Source organism: Sus scrofa, chromosome 13 (genome assembly GCF_000003025.6).
Source record: "Sus scrofa isolate TJ Tabasco breed Duroc chromosome 13, Sscrofa11.1, whole genome shotgun sequence".
In the NCBI taxonomy this organism is placed as follows: Eukaryota; Metazoa; Chordata; class Mammalia; order Artiodactyla; family Suidae; genus Sus; species Sus scrofa.
Window position 1 is genome coordinate 42,301,832 of NC_010455.5, and position 25,041 is coordinate 42,326,872.

At 38.4% G+C, this 25,041-nt stretch overlaps 1 protein-coding gene across 11 annotated transcripts in view; it reads right to left on the reverse strand.

The window, feature by feature from the left end:
* The window catches only part of FHIT (fragile histidine triad), a 1,440,837-nt gene that overhangs the window by 857,869 nt on the left and 557,927 nt on the right, over positions 1–25,041 (reverse strand). For 2 of the 11 annotated variants that reach the window (XM_021070756.1, XM_021070757.1), the window contains exon 2: positions 21,507–21,560. The exons of the other annotated variants lie outside the window; for them this stretch is intronic. In XM_021070756.1, coding sequence (XP_020926415.1) covers positions 21,507–21,528 — 22 coding nt within the window. In that variant the 5' untranslated portion in view covers positions 21,529–21,560. The remainder of the gene's footprint in view (positions 1–21,506; positions 21,561–25,041) is intronic. 11 annotated transcript variants of the gene reach the window in all.

Consider the following 25,041-nt stretch of genomic DNA (forward strand, 5'->3'; position numbering starts at 1 on the left):
ATGAACTGTCCAGCAGTTTGGTATTATCCTTGTCCTGAATCTTTAAACTAGTTTTACCTGCACACTACAAAGATGACAGTCAGTGAAAGCTACCTGTGTGTATGTGTGAACATGTGCAGCAGGGGTGGGGGACATTCCAGCTCTGTTCTAGGCAGTGACACAACTCTCCATTGCTCTTCTGCTGAGTTTTGTCCTGCTACCAGCCTGGTTCCTGTTCTGCCTGGCTTCAAAGCTCTTGGTAAGATGCCCTACCTGCTCTACCTAATAGTGACTTTCACCCACTAAATGGAGCTTAGAAATGATACCCGCCAATCATTGCTCCATACCCAAACCTAGGGCTCCCTCTCTGGCAGTTAGCCTGGATGGGCTCTCCATGGCCTCTGGAGAAGAATGATCAAATAGAAGAGAAAGGTCAATCCTTTATGCAAAAGAAAGATGAGTTATGAAGTAATTGTGAAGCCCTACATAAGTTCCATCATCTCTGATCTTCATTCTCTAAATCCTGTGAATTGAAAGTCATCTAAACTTCCTCACAACTCTGAGAGTGTGTACAAGTGTACACACACATCACCACAGCAAATATGTCTGTTATGGAAGCCAAAAAATCTTCTCATCTTCTCCAGTTACACCAAATAGATTATTCTATCAAGAGACACTTGACTTTGTTTAAACAAACAAACAAAATACCTTCTTATACTCTTATAAAGAACCATGTGTCTTACACTAACAGTAGAAAATAAATATTTGGTTACTGAATACTTTCTAATATGGGGGCAAATGTTTACCTGCTGCTCAGTAACATCTGAACCCTTCTTACAGCCAGTTAACTTCTGCCAAGGATGAAAAAAATAAATCAGGGTGGTAGCAAAGGATCATTCCATTCCAAAAATTTCTCAAGGGATTCCATTCCTCTCTGACTAGCTAAATCTATAAAATGTCTATCTCTGAAGAATACCAAATGCTCTTAAAAAACTTTGACTAGATGAATAAATGCATGGCACAAAGAGCACCACTCCCACCTCCTCATGCTATAGCAGACATTATTCGATCACAGAACTCTTTCTACTATGTCTACATTGAAAGCTGTATGAGCCTTCAAATGCTTCTCAATACAGCATCTTAGGTAAATGTTGACAACAAATCACACTTGGCACAGATGACAAAAGCTATTTGGAATCCCTCCTTTATGAGATTGACTCTATTACCTTACTGCCATTTCAAGTATTAAGAATATCAAAATGTCATTACTTACATAAAAAAGGAAAGGGATCTTGCCTGCGGGAACATAGCTGTGAATATTAGTAGGAGATGTCAACCCGGAAACTCTCCAGAACTTTCTTAGCACTGAAATGTTTGACTTATACTTCCCCTACCCACTCTCCTATAAAATATAAAGACCACTCCTAGATCAGAAGAGTCCTCAGGTTGAGTTCTGGCCAAAATTGGCAGCATCTAAGAGTCTCACATGTCACAGGATGGGTGTAATTTTGAGAGCTGGTTGTGAATGCGGAGTGAGAGAAGGAAAGAAAATCCACACTGCTCTGGCTGGGAGAGATGGTGTGGTGATAAGCAGGAAGAGTGGAAAGTGGGCAGGGAAATAACCAAGGGGCCACGAGAATGGAGTCAAAACCACAATGTACAGAACAACCAAGGGGCCAAGAGAATGGAGTCAAAACCACAATGTACAGACCAAGTAAAGCTGGGGGTTCTGCAAAATAAGTGTGAAAATGCTGGATCTTTAAGCACCTTTTCATGGAGTTTGAATAGCTTTTGTGGCCATTAGTATATTTCACCTTGGGAATCTGTGGGTTATACATTCTCAGATTCAACCAACCATGGATTATGTACTGTTTACAACTAGCAATTGGTAGAACCCACAGCTGTGGAACTTGCTTATACTGAGTGCCCAAACATGGGACTTAACCATCCTTAGATTTTGGTACCTGCAAAGTGTCCTGGAACCAGTCTCCATGAATACCAAGGGATGAATATACCTTTTCTTTCTCTCCTTTCCAGCCCCTCCCTCCTTTCTGTACTCACCATCCTAAGTGTCCTGCATTTCACATTTCTCTCTCTATTCCCTCCTCTTTAACTTCCATGTCTTTTTTTCTTTTCCTCTCTTTCTCCTATTCTCCTTTGTCCAAGCTTTAGACATCTTTGCCTACCAGACCCTAGTAGCCCTCCCAGCACGGCAGCCCTCCCAGCTGCTTTCAAACAGCACAGCACAAAGGGGATTCTAGGGACAGAGGGCAGCTGGAGGCTCCTGGATGTTCCAAGACAGAGGCGAGGGCAGGCCACCTGCAGGAAGGGGCTAATGAAGTAGATAACGAGATGGAGAGTGTGTGCAGGTTCACAAAAAGGATCAACGGAGTCTAGAAACATCATTGCAATTAGGCTGGCAGAAAACCAACGGAGCAGAAAACAGCTTAAGGCGGGAAGAAATGCTGGTTGGAAAGAGACAGAGAGAAATCTGCAGCAAGTAAGCAAAGCAGCAGCGTGAATAAGCAGTGATGACTGGAAAAGACCTGGGGGAATGGATGATAACAAGTAAGTGCACACCAAGAGGAAGAAAGAAAAACCAAAGTGACAAACTGTAGCTGTGTAACACTTAACACAAAGAAAAAGAGGTATGCCAATTAAATGGCAGCACCACATGAGAAACTCAGTAGGTATTTCTTGGTTTGCATTTGATTTTTTTTATATTACTATCACTTTTGAAACATAATTGCTGTTCTGAAATTTTAAAATAACCTAAATCAAGAGGGGAACCAAAATACAATCAAACATCTACTCTATTCAGATAATACTGTGTATTGACAGCACAGAACTTCTTTGCCACCCTATTGAACCTGAAGGCCAAGCCAATCATGACAGGGCTCCTTAGAGAGGCATTCTTCCTAACTAGCCAGTATTTTAAAAAAAAAAAATCATAAGAGTGTCATATCAAATGACTGTTCCTGAATTGTTACCTTGAATCAACAGAGAGTAAATATTGGCATTTTCATATAGCAATCTGCTATTTGGGATTAATCTAGCCTTCCTGGAAGGATGGAAATAAAGCACATAACAGTCATTTACCAATCATATAATATTAGACACCAGTAGTAATTTGTCATTCACTGCAGTGTTCCAGAATTGTTAAGGGGCCATTTCACTGCTCTCAGACATAGAAGGTATGATCATGTAGCAAAAGGGATTCTGCAGGCTGAACATACCGAATCTGCACAGTGCTTTCATAACTCCAGACTGAAATTAATGACCAGTGCAAACCAAAAGACTACTACACCAAAAAGGGGCTAATAAGTCTGAAATTTAAACGGGATATTCATTTTCATTACAGTTATTAGTTAGAACAAAGTGATGGTCCAATTCACCTACACAGTGAGTTAAATCAATCATAACACCATTTTAAGTAATATTATCCATTAATTAACTAAGCAAACATTTTCTTAGTACCTACTTTATGCATTACACTGTCAGATGCTGTAAGGCAGGTTCAGACAGAAAAGAACCTCTACCTTCAAGAGGCTTGTAATCTAACAGGGGAAAAAGACATTTTGCAAAACTTGTCTACAAAGTGAAATATGGATAGGTAATATAAGAGATATACAAAGAGAATGTTTCAAGACTATAGAAGAGGTGGGTTCTATAGTCATTTTATAAGTCAAGTCAGGTAAGTCTGTATATAAAAAAAATCATTTGTACATGTGTTTGAAAAAAGAGGAGACTTTTTTGTAGGGAAAGGATGTCCCTGTTATATAAATACGTAAGATGCCTGTATGGAGGATCTCTTGTCTATCCTGAATCATCGATTCCTTCTCAGCAATCTGCATTGTGAAGTGGACAGCAGGAACTCCACTTCTCAGTAAACTCTTTTCTGAATGGTTCCAAGTGGAGTCAGCCAACCAGAGAGGAAGAGAGAGCATGTGGAAGGCAAAAATGGAGAAGCCATCCTTTGGGAATCAGATGAGTGTGCTCAAAGGAGATCTTCTTCACTGCAGTACATTGAGAGAGGCGATGAGAATGGAGAGGGACATTCAAAACAGCCTTTCTTTCTGTATTCAAACCGTGATGTGTCTTGGAGTTACTACACTCTTGTCACTATACCTCTTGTCACTGAGCCCCAACCACTGGAACTGTCGTTGTCTAGATTCTTCTTTTCCACATGCTGTCTGTTTGCATGTTAAATGACTTAAATATTTATAAGTATTATATACTGTCACATGTTAGAATGTCTATAGGACCTCCACACCACACCTCTTATGAAATCATCCCAGATGTGTTGGTGTGTGCTCTGTTTAATTTATCACATGACTGCGCATTTGTAAAAGTCAACAAAAGCAACTGTATGCCACTATGGGAATTTCACAAAATTCATGCCTGGGGTCAAAATATTTCATCACATTTTAATGATTATGACTTGTATAGGTGTGCTGGATGAGTTTTCTCTTCCACCTGCCTTGATTCTTTTTAAAACAAACTTATACAAGCAATACAAACTAATAGGTGATTATAGCAGGGTTTTGGGATACCAGGTTAATAAACAAAAGTCAATTGCTTTCTTACATGCCAGAATTTGAAATTTAAAGCACAACTTACACCAACACCTCTCGAAAATGCAATACTTAGGTATAACTTGAACAAAATATGTCTAAGATCTATATGAAGAAAACTATAAAACTCTGATGAAAGAAATCAAAGCAGACTTTTAAAAAAAGAGATTCCATGTAACTGGATAAAGGGACTCAATGTTATCAAGATGCTAGTTCTTCCCAATTTAATCTACAGATTAAATGCAATCCCAATATAAACCTCAGCAAGCTATCTTGTAGACATCAACACATTGATTCTAGGAGTTACCACTGTGCACAACAAGATTGGTGGCATCTCTGCAGTGCCAGGATGCAGGTTCTATCCTCGGCCTAGCACAGTGAGTTAAAGGATCCTGTGTTGCTTAAGCTGTGGTATAGGTCACAACTCTGGCTCAGATCTGATTCCTGGCTCTGGGGAACTCCATATGCCATAATAACATGGCTAAAAAAGAAAAAAAAATGATTAAAAAAAGAAACTGATTCTACAGTTTACATGCAAAGGCAAAAGAGCCAGAATATCCAACACAAAATTGAAGAAGAAAAAACTGAGAAGACTGACATTACCAAACTTTAAGACTTACTACAAAGCTACAGTAACTAAGACAGTAGAGTATTGGCAAAAGAACAGACAAATAGATCAATAGAAAAGAATAGAGACCCCAGAAATAGAATCATAGAAATATAGTCAAATGATCTTTGACAAAAGAGAAAAGGCAACTGGATGGAGAAAGTAAGTCTTTTCAACAAATGGTGCTAAAACAACTAGACATCCACATGAAAAAGATAGAAAAAAGAATCCAGACAAAGACATTATGCTTTTCACAAAAATTAACTCAAAATGGATCATAGACCTAAATGTAAAATGTAAGATCCTAGAAAATAACATAGGTAATCTAAATGATTTGGGTAAGGTGATGACTTTTTAGCTATAACACCAAAGAGATAATTCATGAAGGAAATAAGTGATAAGCTGAACTTCATTAAAATGAAAAACTTCAGCTCTATGAAAAACACTGTCAAGAGAATAAGCAGATAAGCTACAGATGGGGAGAAACTATTTGCAAAAGGCCTATCTGATAAAGAACTTATCCAAAATATACAAAGAATTTAAACTCAGTGATAAGGAAATGAAAAACGCAACTAAAAAAAAAAAAAAGAAATGGGTCATAGACTTGGCAAACACAGCAACAAAGAAGATACGCAGAAAATAAGTATATTAAAAGATGCTTCAGTCATATGTTATTGGTGAGACACAAATTAAAATAACATGAGATACCACCACACATCTACTAGAATAATGAAAATCAAAACCACCAACACTGTTATGTGCTGGGGAAGATGTGGAGCAACAGGAACTCACATTCATCCATGGTGAGAATGTGAAATGGTACAGACACTTGAGAAGACACTTTGGCAGTTTCTTTCAAACTAAACATACTCTAAGTGATTCAACATTCCTTGACATTTACCCAAATGATGTGAAAACTTAGGTCCACACAAAACCTGCACATAAATGTTTAAAGTAGCTTTACTCATAACAGCCAAAACTTGGAAACAGTTAAGATGTCTTCACGAGGTGGATGGATAAACAAACTGTGGTACATCCACAGACAATGAAGAAATGAAATAGGAAGCCATGAAGAGGCACCAAAGAAGTTTAAGAGCATACTGCTGAGTGAACAAAGTTACAGACTGTATGATTCCAACTGCAAGACATATTGGAAAAGGAAAAACTATAAAGACAGTTTTTAAAAAATTCATTTGTTTCCAGGGGTTTAGTGGGAGGAAAGAAAGGATGAATATGTGGAGTACAGGGGATTTTTAGGGCAGTGAAACTATTCTGTGAGATACTATAATGTTGGATACATGTCATTAAATATTTGTCAAAACCCACAGAATGTATAACACCAAGAGTGAACTCTAAGGTAAACTACAGACATGGGTGAGTAATAATATATCAAAATTGGTTCATCAATTTTAAGGAATGTACCTGCCACACTAACACAAGAAATTAATAATAGAGGACCTAGGGAGAGTGATGGGGTATATGGAAACTCTGTACTTCTTGCTCAATTTTTCCATAAATCTAAAACTTCTGCCAAAAAAAAGTCTATTGATTTTTTTTAATAAAATACATCCTTCTTGCAAAAAAATCTCAAAGTATTCAGAAGCCTATACACTAAAACATCAAAGTCCCAAGTGATTCTTTCATATCAATCCTTTTTTCATATCCAACAGCAAATGCTATTAATTATTATTATTATTTGGAATGCATGTTTCCATTCTGCTTTTTAATATACTTACTTATACTGGGCACATGTTTACTCAGTTTTTTAAACATAGATGAATCTTTTCATACCTATTATTCTGAATTGTCACCATTTTCTTTTAAAGCATCCTCTAGTAATCATGCTGAGCATTATGTGAAAAAATATTCCAGGAAGTGCATTTCCATGGTTGGTACCCTGTAAACTGAAACTTCTTTTATCTTCCCAGATCATTGTACAGTGATAGGAATGTTTAAGAATGGTGGGCAATTGACAAAGTCAAGTTGAAAAAGAAAGGTCACTGAAATACAGCTACATTGTCTGATGGTTAAATTCTGGAGGGAATCAACCCTTTAACTGAATAACCAGTATGCCAACAGAGTGTTCATTCTATAGGAAGAATAAACCTTTCCATTTTTCATAATGATTTGAGCCCCTAGGACTACAGGCAATGTAAGGAGTGTTGTTCCCATTTTAGAGATGAGAAAACTGAGGCTCAAAGAGGTTAAATACCTTGTTCGAAATGACTTGACTGGCTGGCAATAAAGCTGAATGTCTCATGGTGCTACTCCAAAGAACTTTCTACAGATAACAGTTCCCACTTGCCCTTTTCTCATAGGCCTAAATTGGCTGATAAGGTCATTTGCATCCAGGAGGGACAAGATCATATCCACATCTCAGGCAATATCATGGCTCCATTTTTTTCTCCTCAAGGTTATCCACATTTCATCACATGTTTTTTTGTTTGTTTGTTTTGTTTTTTTAGGGCCGCATCCATGGCATACAGAAGTTCCCAGGCTAGGGGTCGAATCAGAGGCTACAGCTGCTGGCCTACACCACAGCCAAAACAATGCCAGATCTGAGCCATGTCTGCGATCTATACCACAGCTCATGGCAACACCAGATCCTTAACCCACTGAGCGAGGCCAGGGATTGAACCCACATCCTCATGGATACTGGTCAGATTCATTTCCACTGAGCCACAAGGGGAACTCCCTCATCACAGAGATTTTTTTTAAAGGTGGAATTCTAGACAGGGTTTTTACACAATCTGGTGCTCAGTTGCTTAGGAAACTGTTTTTATCATTCAATAGGTAGGACAAACACACTGTTAAGTGAGAGAAAGGCAAAGGAGAATATTTAGTAAATCCAGTGTTTATATGAATTTCATCCACAGGGAATATAGCAAAATAATCACAACTCAATAGGAAAAGGAGTTTTTACGTGAATTGTGAAATAAGCTATTAAGTCATGCAAATAAATCCAAAGTCAACACCTCAGCCTAGGCTGATTGGATTCATGGTTGGAACTCAGGATTTAAGGTCCCTGTTGTTTTCAGGGGTTTTTGTTGTTGTTGCTATTATTTGTTTGGTTATGGTTGGGTTGTGGTTTGTTTGTTTGGGTTTTGTTTGTTTGTTTTGGATGTGAATGGTGTCTTGAGAATAAAGTGGGAAGCTCATGAGAAAGGAGCATCTGTGTCCTACAAGTGTTTAAAAAGTCCATTATTTCAAGACCTTATCTTGCACTGGTAGTTTTAGCCTTTGCCACATTTCTGAGTTCCATGCTCTAAAGAAGCACTCTTCTCTTCTTCCATATACCCAATCCATCTAACTGGCCTACAAGTCACTTCTGCCCAACCAGGCAGGGATCCAGCAATCAGATAATCCAGAGGATGTCCCCACCCATGATTTGGAGATGTTGCTGTTGACAGTAATATACTTTAATGTGCAAGTGACTGCAAACACAGACAGCATTTTGCACTATGAACCCCATCTTTAGGAGACTGCAAGACCTTACTTTTTGTGTTCAAGTCCATGTCTATAGTGCCTATGCCAGCACCCAGCACACATAGTAGACATACAATAAATATTCATTATTCTGTTACGTGAGTAAAAACTAATCTTCTATTTTGTGATATAATTGCAGGCTGGATCTATATCAGTCCAAAGTTCAGCTTCCATGGACCAATATATGGCCTTTGTATTCCCAGTGCTAAGTTCAAGGGCTCCTGGCTAGAGAAACAATTGTGCTGGGTAATATGCTCTAAATTTTACATGCCACCTCATTTAACTCCATGTAATGCTTATGTAAATCTATATTCCTGTTTTACAGTGAGAAACCAGGGCTATGTAGAAATCAAGTAATCTAGCTACAATCCCGAAGCTAATACATAATAAAACTAGGACTTAGACTCCACTGTTTTAGCTGCAAAATGTGTATCATTTTATGTGTATGGCCCATGCTCTGTCCTAAAATGAATTTCCATATTCTTGCATCACTCAACTGCAGAGACCAATGTTTAAATCCATAATCTTTATGTCTTATTAAGGACTACTATATGGAAGACATGGGGTGATCCACAGACTCTCTTAACGCAGAACAGAAGGAAGACTGAGGATATAATATTGGTGAAATCCAAATTGAACAACAGTTAGAAATGGAATGTCATGGTGGTAAAATCCTGGAAAGAGCAAGGAATTCCTCACTCAAGAGTGTTTTTCAGGAAAACATTGCATAACTAACTATCTGTCCTACCTGAGTTGGTCTTTAGCTTGTCTGAAGCCAGGAGAAGGGGATGAAAGGTTTCTCTTTGGGTGAATGTCTCCCTCTCTGCCTCCTTCTTCCCCTCTTCCTTCAGTATCTCCCATGCACCAGTCAATGTGCAATACAATAATGAGTGATACAGTCTTTGCTTCTTTAAAAAAAATCACCCAACACATGAAAAGATAGTTGTGACAAAACACAATTAATGCAATGTTAGAATAACACAGAAGGGATCTGACAGAGCCACAGGATTTTCAGATGAGCTGTTTATTCTGTGCCTTAATGGAATTGGGTGGCTGATAGTTTGATGAAGAGAGCATTCTAAGGAGAGAGAATGGTATGGAAGGCAGGTAAGGACAACAACCAGCATGATATATGCAGAGAACTTCCTGGACTTCAATGCTGCCAGAACATAAAGCAAGAAGCAAGGAGTCAAGGTGAGAGACAAGCAGGAAAGGTTGGCTTACTTCCTAAATAAGCCATGTTGACAAGCTTGAACCTCATCGGACAGTGACAGAGATATTTTTGGAGAGCTTAGGCAGAGGACTGATAGAGTTAGATGTGAGGTTTATGAAAACTCTATAGCTATTGTAGACCTGAATGTTATTGGACTGAATGCCAGGGGACCAAGTTTGGAAGCTGGTGAAAAAACTCAGTGAAGTATAGGAACCTGAGCAAGAATAGGGGTAACAGGAATGGAAAGAAAAAAATGGATTTGACAGTGACTCAGAAAGTAAAATATTTCGGAAGGGTGGGAGAGGATTTTATCAAGGAGAAAAAGAAAAAAGCAGCAAAAAGGCAGAACTAGAACTCAGAGTTCCAAATATTAAGGAAATTATCTAGCAATGTTAACAATTTTAAGTATGCCAGTGGCAGAAGTATTAGAACTCTCACTGTTCAATATGTGGTCTTTCTGATCAACTTCTTTCATGTAACGTAATATTTTCAAGGTGCATCCATGCTGTAGCACACATCGGCACCTTATTTTTTTATTGCCAAGGACATACCTCATTTTATTTCTACATTCGTTAGTTGATGGGCATTGAGTTGTTTGTACTTTTGAGCAAGTACACTGCTAGGAACATTCATTGATAAGTTTTTATGTGGACACACTTTCATATCTCTTGGGTATATCTAGGAATAGAATTGCCGAATTATTTGATAACATTATATGTAACCACTGGAGTAACTGCTTTTCAAAGTGCCTGTAGCTTTTTAAATTCTGACCACCAGTGTATAAACTGGGATATACAACAGTGTATCCAGTTTCTCTACATTCTCATTTTGATTATAGCCATCCAGTGGGTATGATATGGTATCTCAACATGATTTTTATTTGCATTTTCCTGATGCTTAGTGATTTTGAAGATCCTTCCATAGACTTACTGGTTATTTGTATACCTTTTCTGGATAAATATCTATTCAGGTCCTTTGCCCAATTTCCTAAAATATTAGGTTGTATAAATCCTTTAAATATTTTAGATACAACTCCATCATCAGATAGACAATTTGTAAATATTTTCTATTTTGTGGATTATGTTTTCACTTTCTTGATGTATCCTTTGAAGCATAGAAGTTTTAATTGTAATGACATCCAATTCATCTAATTTTTCTTTTTGTTGTGTTTTTAATATCATATCTAAAATCTATTGCCTAATCCAAAGTCAAGATTCATACTTGTTTTCTTCTAGGAGTTTTATAGTTCTAGCTCTTACATTTTGGTCTTTGACCCATTTCAGGGTAATTCTTGAATATGGTATGAGGTAGGGTGTTATTTTGCATGTGGATATCTGGGGGTCCCAGAATCAATTGTTGAATAGATTATTCTTTCTCTATTGAATTGTTTGGGCAGTCTTGTTGAAAATCATTGCTAGTAAATATGAAGTTTTATTTCTGGAATCTCAACTCCACTCCTGTGACCTACATGTCTGTCTTTATGCAAGTACCACACTGTCTTGATTATTGTAGATTTGTGACTTTTGAAACAAGGAGGTCTTCCACTTTTGTATTTTTTCAGGATTATTTTGACTACTCTGGGTCCCCTGAATATTCATGTAATTTGAGGATCATCTTGTCGATTCTGAAAAAACCCAGCTGGGATTTTGATAAGAGATGGCATACATTTATTCTGTAGGTCATGTTATAGAGTTGTCCTTTTAACAATATGGAGTCTTCTGATCCATAAACACAAAATATCTTTCCACTTACCTAGGTCTTTAATTTCTTTCAACAATAGTATGTCGATTCATATTTAAGTTTTGCACTATTTTATTAAATTTATTCCTAAACATTTTATTCTTTTTGATGTCATTGTAAATGAAATTGTTTTCATTTCTTTTTTTATTATTTATTATAAAGGAAATATAATTGTCTTTTGTATATTGATCTTTTATCCTGAAAACTTGATGAACTTGTTTATTATTCTTAATAGTTTTTTAATGGATTCCTTAGGATTTTCTACATACAGATGATGTCATCTGCAAATAAAGACAGTTTTTCTTCTTCATTTGAAATATGGGTGGATTTTATTTCTTTTTCTTGCCTTGGCTATAGTCTCCAGTACAATAATAAATGGAAGTAGTGAGAACAAACATCCTTGTCTCCTTCCTGATCATAAGGGAAAGGCATTCATTCTTTCACTATTAAGTAGGATGTTAACTGGGGGCTTTTAATATATGTTGTCAAGTTGAGGAAGTTCCCTACTACCCTTGTTCATTGACTGTTTTTATTGCGAACAGACATTGAACTTTTTCACTATCTTTTTTCTGCATCTATTCAGATGATTATTTGGGGTTTTTTTTGGTCTTTTATTCTGCTGATATGGTATATTGTGTTAACTGATACATGTTTAACACATCTTGCTTTCCCGGGATAAATCCCACATGGCCATGACATATAGTTCATTTCATATTTTACTGAATTTAATTCGCTAGTATTTTGCTGAGAATTTTTGTGTCTACATTGTTTTAAATTATTGGTTCATAGTTTTCTTTATATTCTCTGTCCAGTTTTGGTATCAGGATATTTGGGATCAGAATGCATTGGGAAATGTTCTCTTCTAATTTTTAGAAGTTGATAAGGAATTAGTCATAATTCTTCTTTAAATGTTTGGTAGAACTCACCAGTGAAGTTATCCAAACCTGCGATTTTCTTGGTAGGTCATTTTTAAATTACTAATTCAATCCCTTAATTTGTTATGGATCTATTCAGATTTTATATTTCTTCTTGAGTCAGTGTTACTAATTTGTATCCTTCTAGTAATTTGTCTATTTCACCCAATTTGTTGTTGACATACATTTGTTCATAGTATTCCCTTAGAGTCTTTTCTTTCTATAAAGTCAGTAGTAATGTCCTCTTCATTTCTGATTTTGGTTTTTGAGTTTTCTCTCTTTTCTACTTGGTCAATCAATGTAAAGATTTGTCAATTTTGTTGATATCTTTTCGAATAAACAACCTTTGCTTATGTTGATTTTCTCTATTTGTTTTTCTTTTCTCTATTTCATTAATTCCTGCTCTAATCTTTATTGTCTTTGTCCTATTTGTTTTGGATTCATTTTTCTTTTATTTTTGTGGTTTCTTAAGGTGAAAAGATAGGTTTAAAATCTTTCTTCCTTTTTAATACAAGTGCTACAAATTTTCCCCAAGCATTACTTTAGTTGCATTCCACAAATGTGGTACGTCTTCATTTTCATTTATCACAAAGTTGTTTTGTTTTGTTTTGTTTTCATTTCCTTGTAATTTCTTCTCTGGCCCACTGGTTATTTGGGAGTGTGTTGCTTCATCCATATATTTGTAAACTTTCCAATTTTCTCTTATTGATTTGTACTTCTACACTATTATGGCCAGAAAACATACTCTATATGATTTCAATGCTTTTAAATGTTTTGAGGCATGTTTTATAGTGTAGCTGAGAACTTCCCTCATACAAGAATGTTCTTTCAAGGTTCTCTTTGACTATCTCCATCCCACCCTCCCCGCCATCTGTGAGACTGTCTGCATCATTTAATATGTATACAGCTGTTAAGCTTCACTAATTTGCAGCTGATTGTTCTTTTGTTCTCAGTAATGCCCTGGTAGCACACATCACTCCACAGTTTGATCCAGTTAAATTCAGGGTCCTTTGCAGGGACAGTTTTTGAAGCCAGTTTTTTAGGGGTTTTTTTTTTTTTTTCTGATTCCATGAGAGCAGTTCTTCCCTGATACTCTCTGGTAAATTAGGTGAGCTATGGTTTTCAGCTTATTGTTCTCATAGAGCTACTAACCTCCTCTTAATTGCTCACCACACATTCATTATTGTTTTAGAGAGTACTCCTTAGGCTTAAAAATCCCCGTACTGTTTTAAATCAAAGCAATTCCTATGGTAAGCTTCAGAGCCCTCTATTCTTAAAGGCTGCCTGTCTTCCTCACAAAGTCTCTGAGTCACTGCTCTGGAGATAAGGACTAGACATACACTCATGCTTTGTGAGCAGAGATCTGGATGGGGTGGTAGCTTTGGTCTTTTTCACTTGCCTCTTGCAGGTGCACATCTTCCATCAAGGTGAGCAATTGTAAAATCTATCTCAGTACTCTCAGCCCGCTGAACCTGGGAGAGAGGCTCTGCCCTCTGGGTGTGGGCTAGGTGGAGAAAGGTGTCCTCTATCTTTTCAGCTATCCTCTCCAGGAATTAGCCTCTATAACTCAGAGATGGAAGAGATGTGAAAAGCTGGTGGACTGCCCTTCACAAAGAAAAAACCCATCCCTTGACTAGAATCTGAGGGAAAAGTAAACTCCATCTTCTTGGCCACATCTACCCAGAATGGAGCTTCCATCTGGCTAGGCTACAAGGAATGGGTTAGGGTAAAGGAGCAGGTTGTTCCTCAAGTGCCACAGACCCTTGCTGCTCTTACCAAGATTTAGTAGGATTTCTTAAATAAATATTTATCCATTTGTTGAATGTGGTTAGGACAATTCCATAGACTCTAAGCTGTTTGGCTTATTTTTATTATTTTCATCAGTTATGACTGTTTTGCTGGGGAATAGGTCTTTGGGGCCCCTCACATTTTCATTCTAGGAGTAAAACTCCAACCAACTTCCCTTTAAGCCTCCAAGACTTAAAGTTTGCTTATTATCACAGCAGAACCTATCTTAATGTGACCAAAGCAATGTCTAATATCAAAGCAGAATTGAAGTAAACTCAAGGGTAAAGATAAAATAAGACTGATTTACCAACTCTTTCTCTGTCACATTCTTGTCCCTTAAAACTGAATAGCCTTTACTGGTCAGATTCCAGAATAATGCCTCTCTTATTTTTCCTTTGTTCTTTCTTTTGCCTCAACTAATTTATATGATGGGTCTTTGCATACTGCATCTTTCTGGTGAGAAATCCCAAGTTATTTGGGGCTATGTATAATCTTTAAAACACAGCATCCATTCAAAGTTGGCCATGTGACCATCATAAGAAAAGAAATACCACATATTTTTCTTTACTGCAGTTTTCCCAGATCCTAAAACACTGCCTGGCTTGCCTGACACTTGTTAGCTGCTCTCAAAACATACTTTTTGAATGAATGATAACCTGTGCCTCTTCCTTTGTTATACTGGCTCTCCTGGGCATGAAAGTGCTGAAAGGATAGTTTGCCTTATAGTAATTTTCTGAAAGTATATCCTCACAGAGACTGGTTCAAACTGGGACCCTATCCGACCCCTATGTCCTCAGGAAGTCTATGTATCAATAAAACATCTCAAGAGACATACAGCCAAGAGGTCTGGACTCATTTTCAAAGCAAGCTCAGGAAACAAGAAGTATATTCTAGTATCTTTAACTGACACCACAGAACAGAGTATGGTCCCTTCAGTTTTGTAAATAAAAAGCAGTGTGAGGAAGCTGAACCCCGAAAAGAATGATGTTAAAAAGAAGGCAAAATGATTCTGGACAATCAGCCCACTATAGGCCACAGAAAGACCTAACTGCCTAGTGACTCCCTAAAATATCAGAGGATAGTTGTCCTCTTATTTAGAGCAGAACAAATCAGGCCTCTTCCCAAAGCAGTCAGAACCCTGCCTGAAAAGGAACAGGTCTAGAAGACCTAAAAAATTCCTGAAATGGTAAGAATTAAATGGTAGCCATTAAACCACCACAACAAGCTTCTCTGGGAAGTAACTGTTCTAGACCTGAGAATTTAGTTCAGTGTCTCCTTGTGTGGGATTTTGACACTAATATCCACCTACTCAGTGAGCCTCATGCCAGCCTTACCTACAGGCTCTGCCTGGACCCTGACTACTAACCTACATTGTCAGATGAGCTTAGCCAAGGACTTCACCTCAGCCAGACCTCTTGCTTTCTTATCCTCCCTCTCACCTAAGACTTACCCAACCCTGTCCTTTCTTGACTGCATTCTGCTTTACACAGAGTAATTAATTCATTAGTTAAGTGGTGAGGTGAATTCATCAGTCTCCTGCTTGTAACCCTGTTGGGATCTTTCGACTCTGTGTCTTTAACCTCTTTGGAAAGTAGCCATGTCTCAAATTTTACCTTCATTTCTTCCCACGCCAAAAGAAAAAAAAAAAAAAAAAAAAAAAAAGGCAGCCCAGACAGAACTGGGTAACAAAACAGCTCTCAGTCTTTGCCCTCTTGGTATCAGCTTTGAGACACCTGGCCAAGTACAGCCTGTGCTTTCAAAGAAAAGGCAGATAACTTTGAAGATTTTATTTCACAGGGGACAAAAGATAAAAGTCTCTGTCAAGTTGTCATTAGATGCCTAATGCTATTCATGGTGGGGTGCTGGAGGCTCCCCTCCTTCTCTTTAGACCTCTAGCAGATTAAGTTTCAGAGCTTTAATTTGAGGAAGGATTTACAGCTGTTGAAGAAGTATAATATTATTTTCATTTGGGTTGTACTGGGCTGGGAAAGCCAGATTACATTTGTATGAAACAGTATTAGAAGATATGACTGAAACCACCAAAATCAAATAAAGGGAAAACTTTCCAGAGAGCCTAAAAATAAGGGCCTGTCTTTTCAACACCCGCACATTGTTTCATTAACTATTATTCTGATTTATACCAAAGGATCCAAGCAGAAAGAAAGCAGGCAGATGGCAAAAATGCCTGTGCTTGCTGGACCTGTCCATTCATCAGTCTGTCATCAATCTAATCCAGAGGTGGGTTCCTTGGGTAAAGAAACAAAAATTAATTAACCCTTAGAGAAGAGGGGAAGTTAGCATGGGAGGAAATAAAAGTCATGAAAAATATCCTACATTCATCTCCTGGGGGCACTATCTAATTCAGAGGCTAAGTGAAATCCATCAAATAGTCTCCAAAGTTTCTCTGGGCCGCAGTCCATCCACCACCACCATATGCCACCATATGTGTGACACACAGCATCCCCCAGGTAATGACATATACAGAGAGTGTGCCTTTTCTCCAGAACAATCTTAAAGTGGTTTTAAAACCTGATTCTCCTTATTTGTACAACAAACCATAAATCACTTCAGGCATCAAAAAAAAAAAAAAAAAAAGTTTCCTCTGAGATGAAGCATGGAAAAAAGAGTTAGATGTTGCTTGTAGTTGTTTGTACTACACAGAACATCAGCATCTCCTAGTAAGATTTGGAGATGGATAAATGGAATACCACAGGTATAGCTCCCAAATTTAAAATGAGTGTGCCAAAACCAAAGCCTCTAACAGAGTGAGTTGAAGCATCCAGTTTCAACTGGAATATGTTGTTTACGGTTAGGGAGAGTTTGGGAAGCAGGGATTTTTTTTTTTTTTTTTTTTTTTTGTCTTTTTGCCATTTCTTGGGCCACTTCCGCGGCATATGGAGGCTCCCAGGCTAAGGGTCTAATCGGAGCTGTAGCCACTGGCCTACACCAGAGCCACAGCAACGCTGGATCCGAGCCGCGTCTGCAACCTACACCACAGCTCACGGTAACACCAGTTCCTTAACCCACTGAGCAAGGCCAGGGATCGAACCCGCAACCTCATGGTTCCTAGTCAGATTCGTTAACACTGCGCCACGACGAGAACTCCGGGATGCTTTTTATCATCAGAAAACTGGCAACTTTTGGAAATGGAGGAAAAACAGGAAGATAGCTACAAGCATCTTCCAGGGGTTACCTGATTCTTAAACTGTTGGTTCCTCTAACATTGGGTAGCAGTCCCCCCAAAAAAGAAAAAACAAAACAAAACAAAAACAATGTATGAGGATGATTTCTCTGATTTGTGCCAGGAGTTTTGATCTCTCAATTAGCAAAGGGGATGGATGCACCAGGTTTTCTGCAGGAAACCCTTTAGTGCATGTTATTTTTTATACCTGCACATCTCTTTGGATAAGATAAAACTGTCTTAGCTCCAAAGTTAAAGTTGAAATGGCCCATCACCAGTGGGCTCAAATACTTTTGCTTTTGCACTCACAGACAACATGATTAATCTGAATGCAGAAGAAATGTTAGAGGAAGGTACCTCTTCTCAAATGCAAGGGGAAACCATGGTTTCCCCAGGGTCGTAAAGTGATGACAAAGACACAAGATAGAATTTAGGTCCTGACTTACCAATAAATCTATCAGATAAAATATCCATCGCACATTTCTCAGATTGCTCAAAAGAATTCCTTGGTGACAGTTGATAATATATTCTACCACAAGCTAATAGTCATAATTTCTCCGTAATTCTCCAAATCACGAAAAGGACATAACCTTAACATATTTATCTTAGTCTCAATTAATAAACAAATGTTAATGCGAATAAGTCTTATTTCTAAATTTCAGTGTCATCAAGGAAAGAGTTAATGAACAAAGTTCTCTCCTTTTAAGAAACAATTTATTTTCTGCACTACCTTTTCAGACAACAAAGTAGGGCCTCACTCCATACTTTGAAAAAGAAAAAAAAAAAAGTGCATAGCTTCTTTAGTCTTTGAGCACTATGCAAGTCATTGGTAATGTAGAGCCTTGAAATTTGATGCTGAACTGCTTCAGAAGTGGATGCCTGATAAGCAAAGGAAAATGGAGGAAAGAGGGAGTGGGTAAGGAGACTTAGCCATGCTGCTGACATTTTACTTCTCTGGGCTTCAGTTTCCTCCTCTGGAAAATGCAAGTATAGATTAACACAAGCCAGAAAGAAAAGGCGATCTCTAATTTAAAAAATAAATTAATAGGTCTTTAACTCATAGGCAGAAAAATGTGCTAAAAATATCCTCATGGTTAATTTATTAACCTGCACCAAGGAGGCAGTGTGTATGATGGTTAGAAACATGGGGGTAGGAGTAATACCACCTGATTCCATATCCTGACTGCATCTTTTACTAACTGTGTTATTTTGGGCAAGTTACTAACTAACCCCTCTGAATCTCAGTTTTTCTATCTGTAAAAGAGAAATCATAAAAGGTCTGATACAGCAGGCCTATCACAAGGATTAAATCAAATAACACATGTAAAGCTTTTAGCCTAGACCCCCAAGAAACACAAAACAGACATTAGTTATCATTATTAGAAATGCAATTAACAATAATTTTACTCAACTCTAACAACGGGGATATTTACACACTTGGCACATTCTTTTCCTGAGAATCTAAACAATCAAGAATCAAAACAGAGTTAGGAGGAAGATGGCATAAGGTTACATCCTTTAGATTAATAAAGTTGCCAAATAAAGCAATCCAAATTTAGAAAAATCTTTGAGCTATTCTGCAGTGACTGTGTCTGCTGTCACTTGGGAAAGGGAAATGCACGCTCCCTGCATTCTGGAGAGCTGTTCAGAAATGCTAGGTGACCCAACAAACCCGCAGCCTCCCCAGGAACACAGTTGGGCAGCTTAATTTGGGCAAGCGAGGAGAAAGCATGAGCCTAAACCCAGGCCCTGCCCGGTTTCCATCTGCGCAATTTAACCACGAGCCACAGTTCGCCTCTGCAGACATCAAGCCCAGCTGCCAGGGAAATGTTTCAGACCCCAACGATTTCCAGTTCAGTGGAAAGCGGGGGAATGGATGGTCTCAAAGCACATGATTTCCTCATATTTCATCAGTTTCCAGGCTTTAAACAATTTTAACCTTCCTTCCGGGTGGACGCAGAGACCGCTTTGCTCTAAGTGGAAATCACCAGAATGAAAATCACCAGAAGAAAACTTAAGCCAGTTTCACGTCCCCAGGTGGGCATTCAATTAGCACTGTGACCTTGACCAACTACTGGCTTCTCTGAGCTTCACTTTCCTCGTCTATAAAATGGGCAAAAGCTGGGGAGATGTGCACATTCTATGTCAACATGGTTAATTTTTTAGGCACCATTTATTTTCTGTCCTGAAGTGAAATAGGCTGATGATTTACATTCACATCTCTCCCTAATTTAAAAAATGAAAAAAGAAAAAAAAGAAAATTTACCACCACATAAATAGGCCAGGGGCAAAGCGACAAGCCACTTGGGCAGAACAGTTGGTATCCCGCAATTCATTCCTTAATAACTTCAACTGTAATATTTCTGGGGCACATCAAAGGACCATAACAGCCCCATGTTTATAATCCCTCTCACATATAAAAACTTTCATTATGAAGCATTAGAGGCATCACTCTGTCTGAGAAAAGGGGATCAATAGGATTTGGCCTCCCCGCTTCCTTTCCCAGGGAAACGGCTTTTTCTCCCCAGTGATGACACGCTATTTGGCCAGAGTTTCCTCTGATGGCTGGTGATGAGCATTGAGATGAAAAATGACTATGATAAATGATAAAGGGGAAAAGGATTTCAGGAGAACATGCCCTATGCCAGACACCCAGAAAGGATCCCTTTCTAATTAGCCCTAAATGCTGCTTGTAAACTGTGGCTTTGATGTGTGTTTGAAAGTCACGGGGATTCATTTTGACTTGGTTACTTTTACACACCTATATGTAAAAGATTTTTATTTTAAAAATGTTTTTAATGAGCATCCCAACAGCAGGATACTGGGGAGGTCCTATGGCAGACCTTAGTAACTAACACAAACTAAAAGGGTAGCCGTTCTTTTTTTTCTATTATCTATAATGCAATTATTGGAGTGAGAATTATAACATTCACTACAGCTTTTCTTTTTTATTCAGCCCAACTATAGGATTTATATCCTTTATCTACCTTTCTTTCTTTCCTTCCTTCCTTTCTTTCTTTCTTTTTATTTTTTTGCTTTTTAGGGACACAGCTGTAGCACATGGAGGTTCTCAGGCTAGGGGTTGAATCAGAGCTACAGCCACCAGCCGACACCACAGCCACAGCAACATCAGATCTGAGCCATGTCTGTGACCCACACCACAGTTCAGGGCAACGCCAGATCCTTAACCCACTGAGCAAGGCCAGGGATTGAACTCATGTCCTCATGGACATTAGTTGGGTTTGTTACCACTGAGCCACACTGGAATTCCAGGATTCATTTCCTTTAAAAGATCATTCTAGATTATTTAAAAAGTTAGAGTCAGGGAGTTTCCGTCGTGGCACAGTGGTTAACGGATCCGACTGGGAACCACGAGGTTGCGGGTTCGGTCCCTGCCCTTGCTCAGTGGGTTAACGATCCAGCGTTGCCGTGAGCTGTGGTGTAGGTTGCAGACGCGGCTCGGATCCTGCGTTGCTGTGGCTCTGGCGTAGGCTGGTGGCTACGTCTCCGATTCAACCCCTAGCCTGGGAACCTCCATATGCCGCGGGAGCGGCCCAAGAAATAGCAACAACAACAACAACAACAAAAAGACCAAAAAAAAAAAAAAAACAAAAAAAAATGTTAGAGTCAGCACATGCTTTCCCTTCATTATAAACACATAAAGGTCAGAGGCTACTCATAGCATGCCCTAGTAACAATCATCAACAAACCACATTTTGCCAAAGCCAGAGGCCAATTTCTGGCCTCTCTTCACTTAACCACTTAGCAGTAAGTGACAGCTGACTTGCCTAAAACTATATAGTAAGTGACTGGGCCAAGATCTGAACTCAAGGCCATCTAACACTGAGCCCATACTCATGATCATTATATCACAGAAAAGAAGCCTCATGGTAAATGTCCAAGAGCAGAGCTGGTAAACTGTATGGTAAAAGAGCGGATAGCAAATATCATCATTTTTTTTTTTGTTTTGGTCCTAGAAATCCATACGGATTCAATTAAGATTTGTAGAATGAATGAATTTTACCTTCGTCCTTGTTGGGCTCCATCCTACAGGCCTGTAAGGACTGCACTTTCACATCTTTAAGACACAAGAAAGAGCCAGAGTCAGCAAAAAGACATCAGTGATTTTGATGGAGGAGGAGCTTACATGTCTGAAGCAAGATCCTGGAGCGACACCACACCATGTGTGGTGGACAGGAGGCAGGACATGGCTTAAGTCTTCACTCCCAGAGGAAAGGGGAGATTGCCAGTTACAGGGGGAGCTGGCATGAGGTTAGCTTCTTGATTAACCAGGGAAAGTAGCAGAGGGGCATGCCCCTCACTGGCCCTTTGTTAAGAATTACCACTAGTTGGGGCCTGGAGTAAGTATGTGGGAAAGTCTGTCAGGTGCATAGGGGGTAGGTGAAGCAGGCACTGGTCGAGCAGAGAGCAAGAAAACAACCACCTGAGTGGCCTGTCATACATTCCTCTAGACAACAAGGTCACTGATGGTAAACACTGGACATAGGCACCTCCTGAAGCTAAAAAAATTCATTTCCCACAACAGAGTTGGATTGATTCTGATGGATTGGCACACTTATGGGGGGGGGGAATGAAGCCTGGGAAATTCCAATTCAGTCAGAAAAAAAGTAAAGAAGGATCAGGAATGGCAAAAAGTTGGAATATCTGTGTTATTCTCTGTCCAATTAAGCGGCTTCCTCCATATGGAGAGTGTAAGCATCCCCCGAAGTGTGAGAGAGGAAAATAACTGCTTTCACCTCGCTGGCTTCCTACACTCCTGCCCTGCTGAGACTGTCTTTTGGTGACTGCACAAAGAGCCAAAAAAGTGACTCCTTCACAGCATGAGGATACTTTTAGCTGCAGGACAAGAGGAGGTTTTCTCTTGGCCTTTTATTCAGTCATTCACAGGAAGGGACATCCTGTGACCTCATTTTCACTGTGAAGTAAGAGAGAGCCGAATGGCTTTCTGCCTCTAGGTTCTGAAGAATCTTCTCCCTTTGATGGCACCTTTCCACTCCTCTGGGGCCAAGTCCTCAGGAGGGGTGGGTTTCCTTGAGGACCAGCTGCCCACTAGAAACCCTGGGCAGCACCAGAGGAAAAGAGAGTAGAAGGAAGAGAAGTCCCAGTTTTGGTCCCATGAGGCTTTATAACCACCCTTTATTAAACGCAATTCACATCCAGGGAAATTGCTTAGGACAAACATGTACTGACAGAAATATGAAAGGGATATTTGGATAGAAGACATTTCAATATGGCCATTTGGACAGCAACATTTTGAAGCAGTCATTTTGATGGTGGTATGAAACTACTTGGAATTTTAGTCCTTAATGTAGAGAAATACCTAACTGAGCAGTTCTGGATCCAAAATAATTGATATTTGCCACTTTACTTGTTTTTTGTCTTTCTCCTTGAAGACAATGACTACACCTCTCTTGATTACCACTGTACTTCACACAGAATTATTAACTGAAAAACTAAATGACAATGACTACTCCTGCTGCTGCTATGACAACTTCTATTACTAGTCCCATTACTACTCCTGCCTTTGACCGATGCTTACACACAGTAGGTGCATAATAATTTCTTGACAAAATGAACAGCTACCATCACTACTACCATTATTGCTATATAAAAACTACTACCACCACTTGCACCACTATCTTTCAAGCAAAAGGCCTTAAAGTCAACTTGAAAGGGGCTCCCACTGGCCACAGATGAATCAATTTCAACATCGAAAAGAACAATGAATACAGTAAAATGAAATAGATCTAATGTATTAAGAATCCATGAATTCGATAATGGTATTTTTTTCCTTTTCTTTCATTTTTTTCTTTTTTTTTGCCATGATCACGGCATGTGAAAGTTCCCAGGCTAGGAAATCAAACCTGTGCCACAACAGGAACCCTAGCTGCTGCAGTGACAACATCAGATCCTTAACCGCTGTGCCATAAGAGTACTCACATAATTGAATTTTAAAAATTACTGGCTCCCTTTACAAGTTTTTAGGGCACCAATTCATAACTGAGAAAATATATTTTTTCAAAAGGGAAGAACTTAAGCATTTATCCCACCTTTACTCTATGGACTACACTTCAAGGTAGCCAAACAGGAATTGAAAGTTCTTCTTTATGGGGCATTCACAGCTGATAAGAGCAGGAGGAATGAAAGAATTAAAAACTCCCCACTTTGCATCTCTTAATGAAATAATGGATCTAGGCAACCACCATCAATGGCTGCTATAATATTGGCTTAAAGCTTGATGGAAGAACCTGATATTGGAGGAATCAGACTGAGAACATCTGAATCTATTAATTAATCCTAATCTAACTAAAAGTGGGATAACCAGACATTGCATCAGTGGTTCCAAAACTTTGCAGCACAATTAAATCACCTGGGGATGGATCTTTTTTTTTTTTTTTTAATCCCAATGTTCAGGTCACATCCCCTATCAATTAAATCAGGCATTAGTAGTTTTGTTTTTTACTTAAAACAAAAACAAAAACAACAACAACAAAAAAGATTTCCAAGGTGATTCAATGTAAAGCAAAGTTTGGGAACCACTACATTTTGCGATGTAATATAATGCAGTAGGAGATAAACGATGCCCCCATGATATTGTTATTACCTAACCATCTCTAAATCGAACTGAACATTTATTAGAAATATGAGGAATACAGAAACACGTTAAACAATGGCATTACAAGGAAACAAATAGACATCCAAATTGTGGGTATTCAATGGAGAGGTGCAGGGTGACCCACTTTTTTAATAAACAAATGGCATCTTTCAAAATGGGGGTATGGGGGTGAATTACACAGGAACAATAAGGCAGAAAAGGGAATAGGAGTGGCAGATGGATGTATAATAGGTTTCCTGCATCTGAAATATATTAAAGACTGTCAAACGGTGGTCTTGACTATCTTTTGGTGGTCAAAAGTACAAACTCTCAGTTATAAAAAAGTCATGGGGATGGAATGTACAGCATGGTAACTATAGTTAATAAAACTGTCTTGTATATTTGAAAATTGTTATGCCAGTAGATCTTAAAAGTTTTCATAAGAAAAACGATAAACCTTTGCTATAACAGATGACGACTAGACTTACTGTGGTGATCAGTTTGTAATATATACACATATCAAATCATTATGTTAGTACACTTAAAACTAATATAATGTTACATATCAATTATATCTCCCTTTTAAAATAGTTTTCGGACTGGATTAATGAAACAAAAAATGAGTGACAACCCTTAAATAAAGATCAGAGAGAAAGAAGTAAAACAGTATTTACAGATAACATGATCGCATAAGTAGAAAAGCTTTAAAAATCTACAAAAAGGCTACTAGAACTAATAAATGAACTTAGTCAAAGGATACAAGGACAAAAATACAATTTCTAACATCAGCAATGAATAAATAGAAAATAAAAGTACAAGTCCATTTATTATCCCATCCCCAAACATGAAATACATGCAAAATCTTTGTATTGAAACCTATAAAACATTGTAGAAAGAAATTAAAGAGCTAAATAAATGGAAAGATAGAGCATATTCATGGACT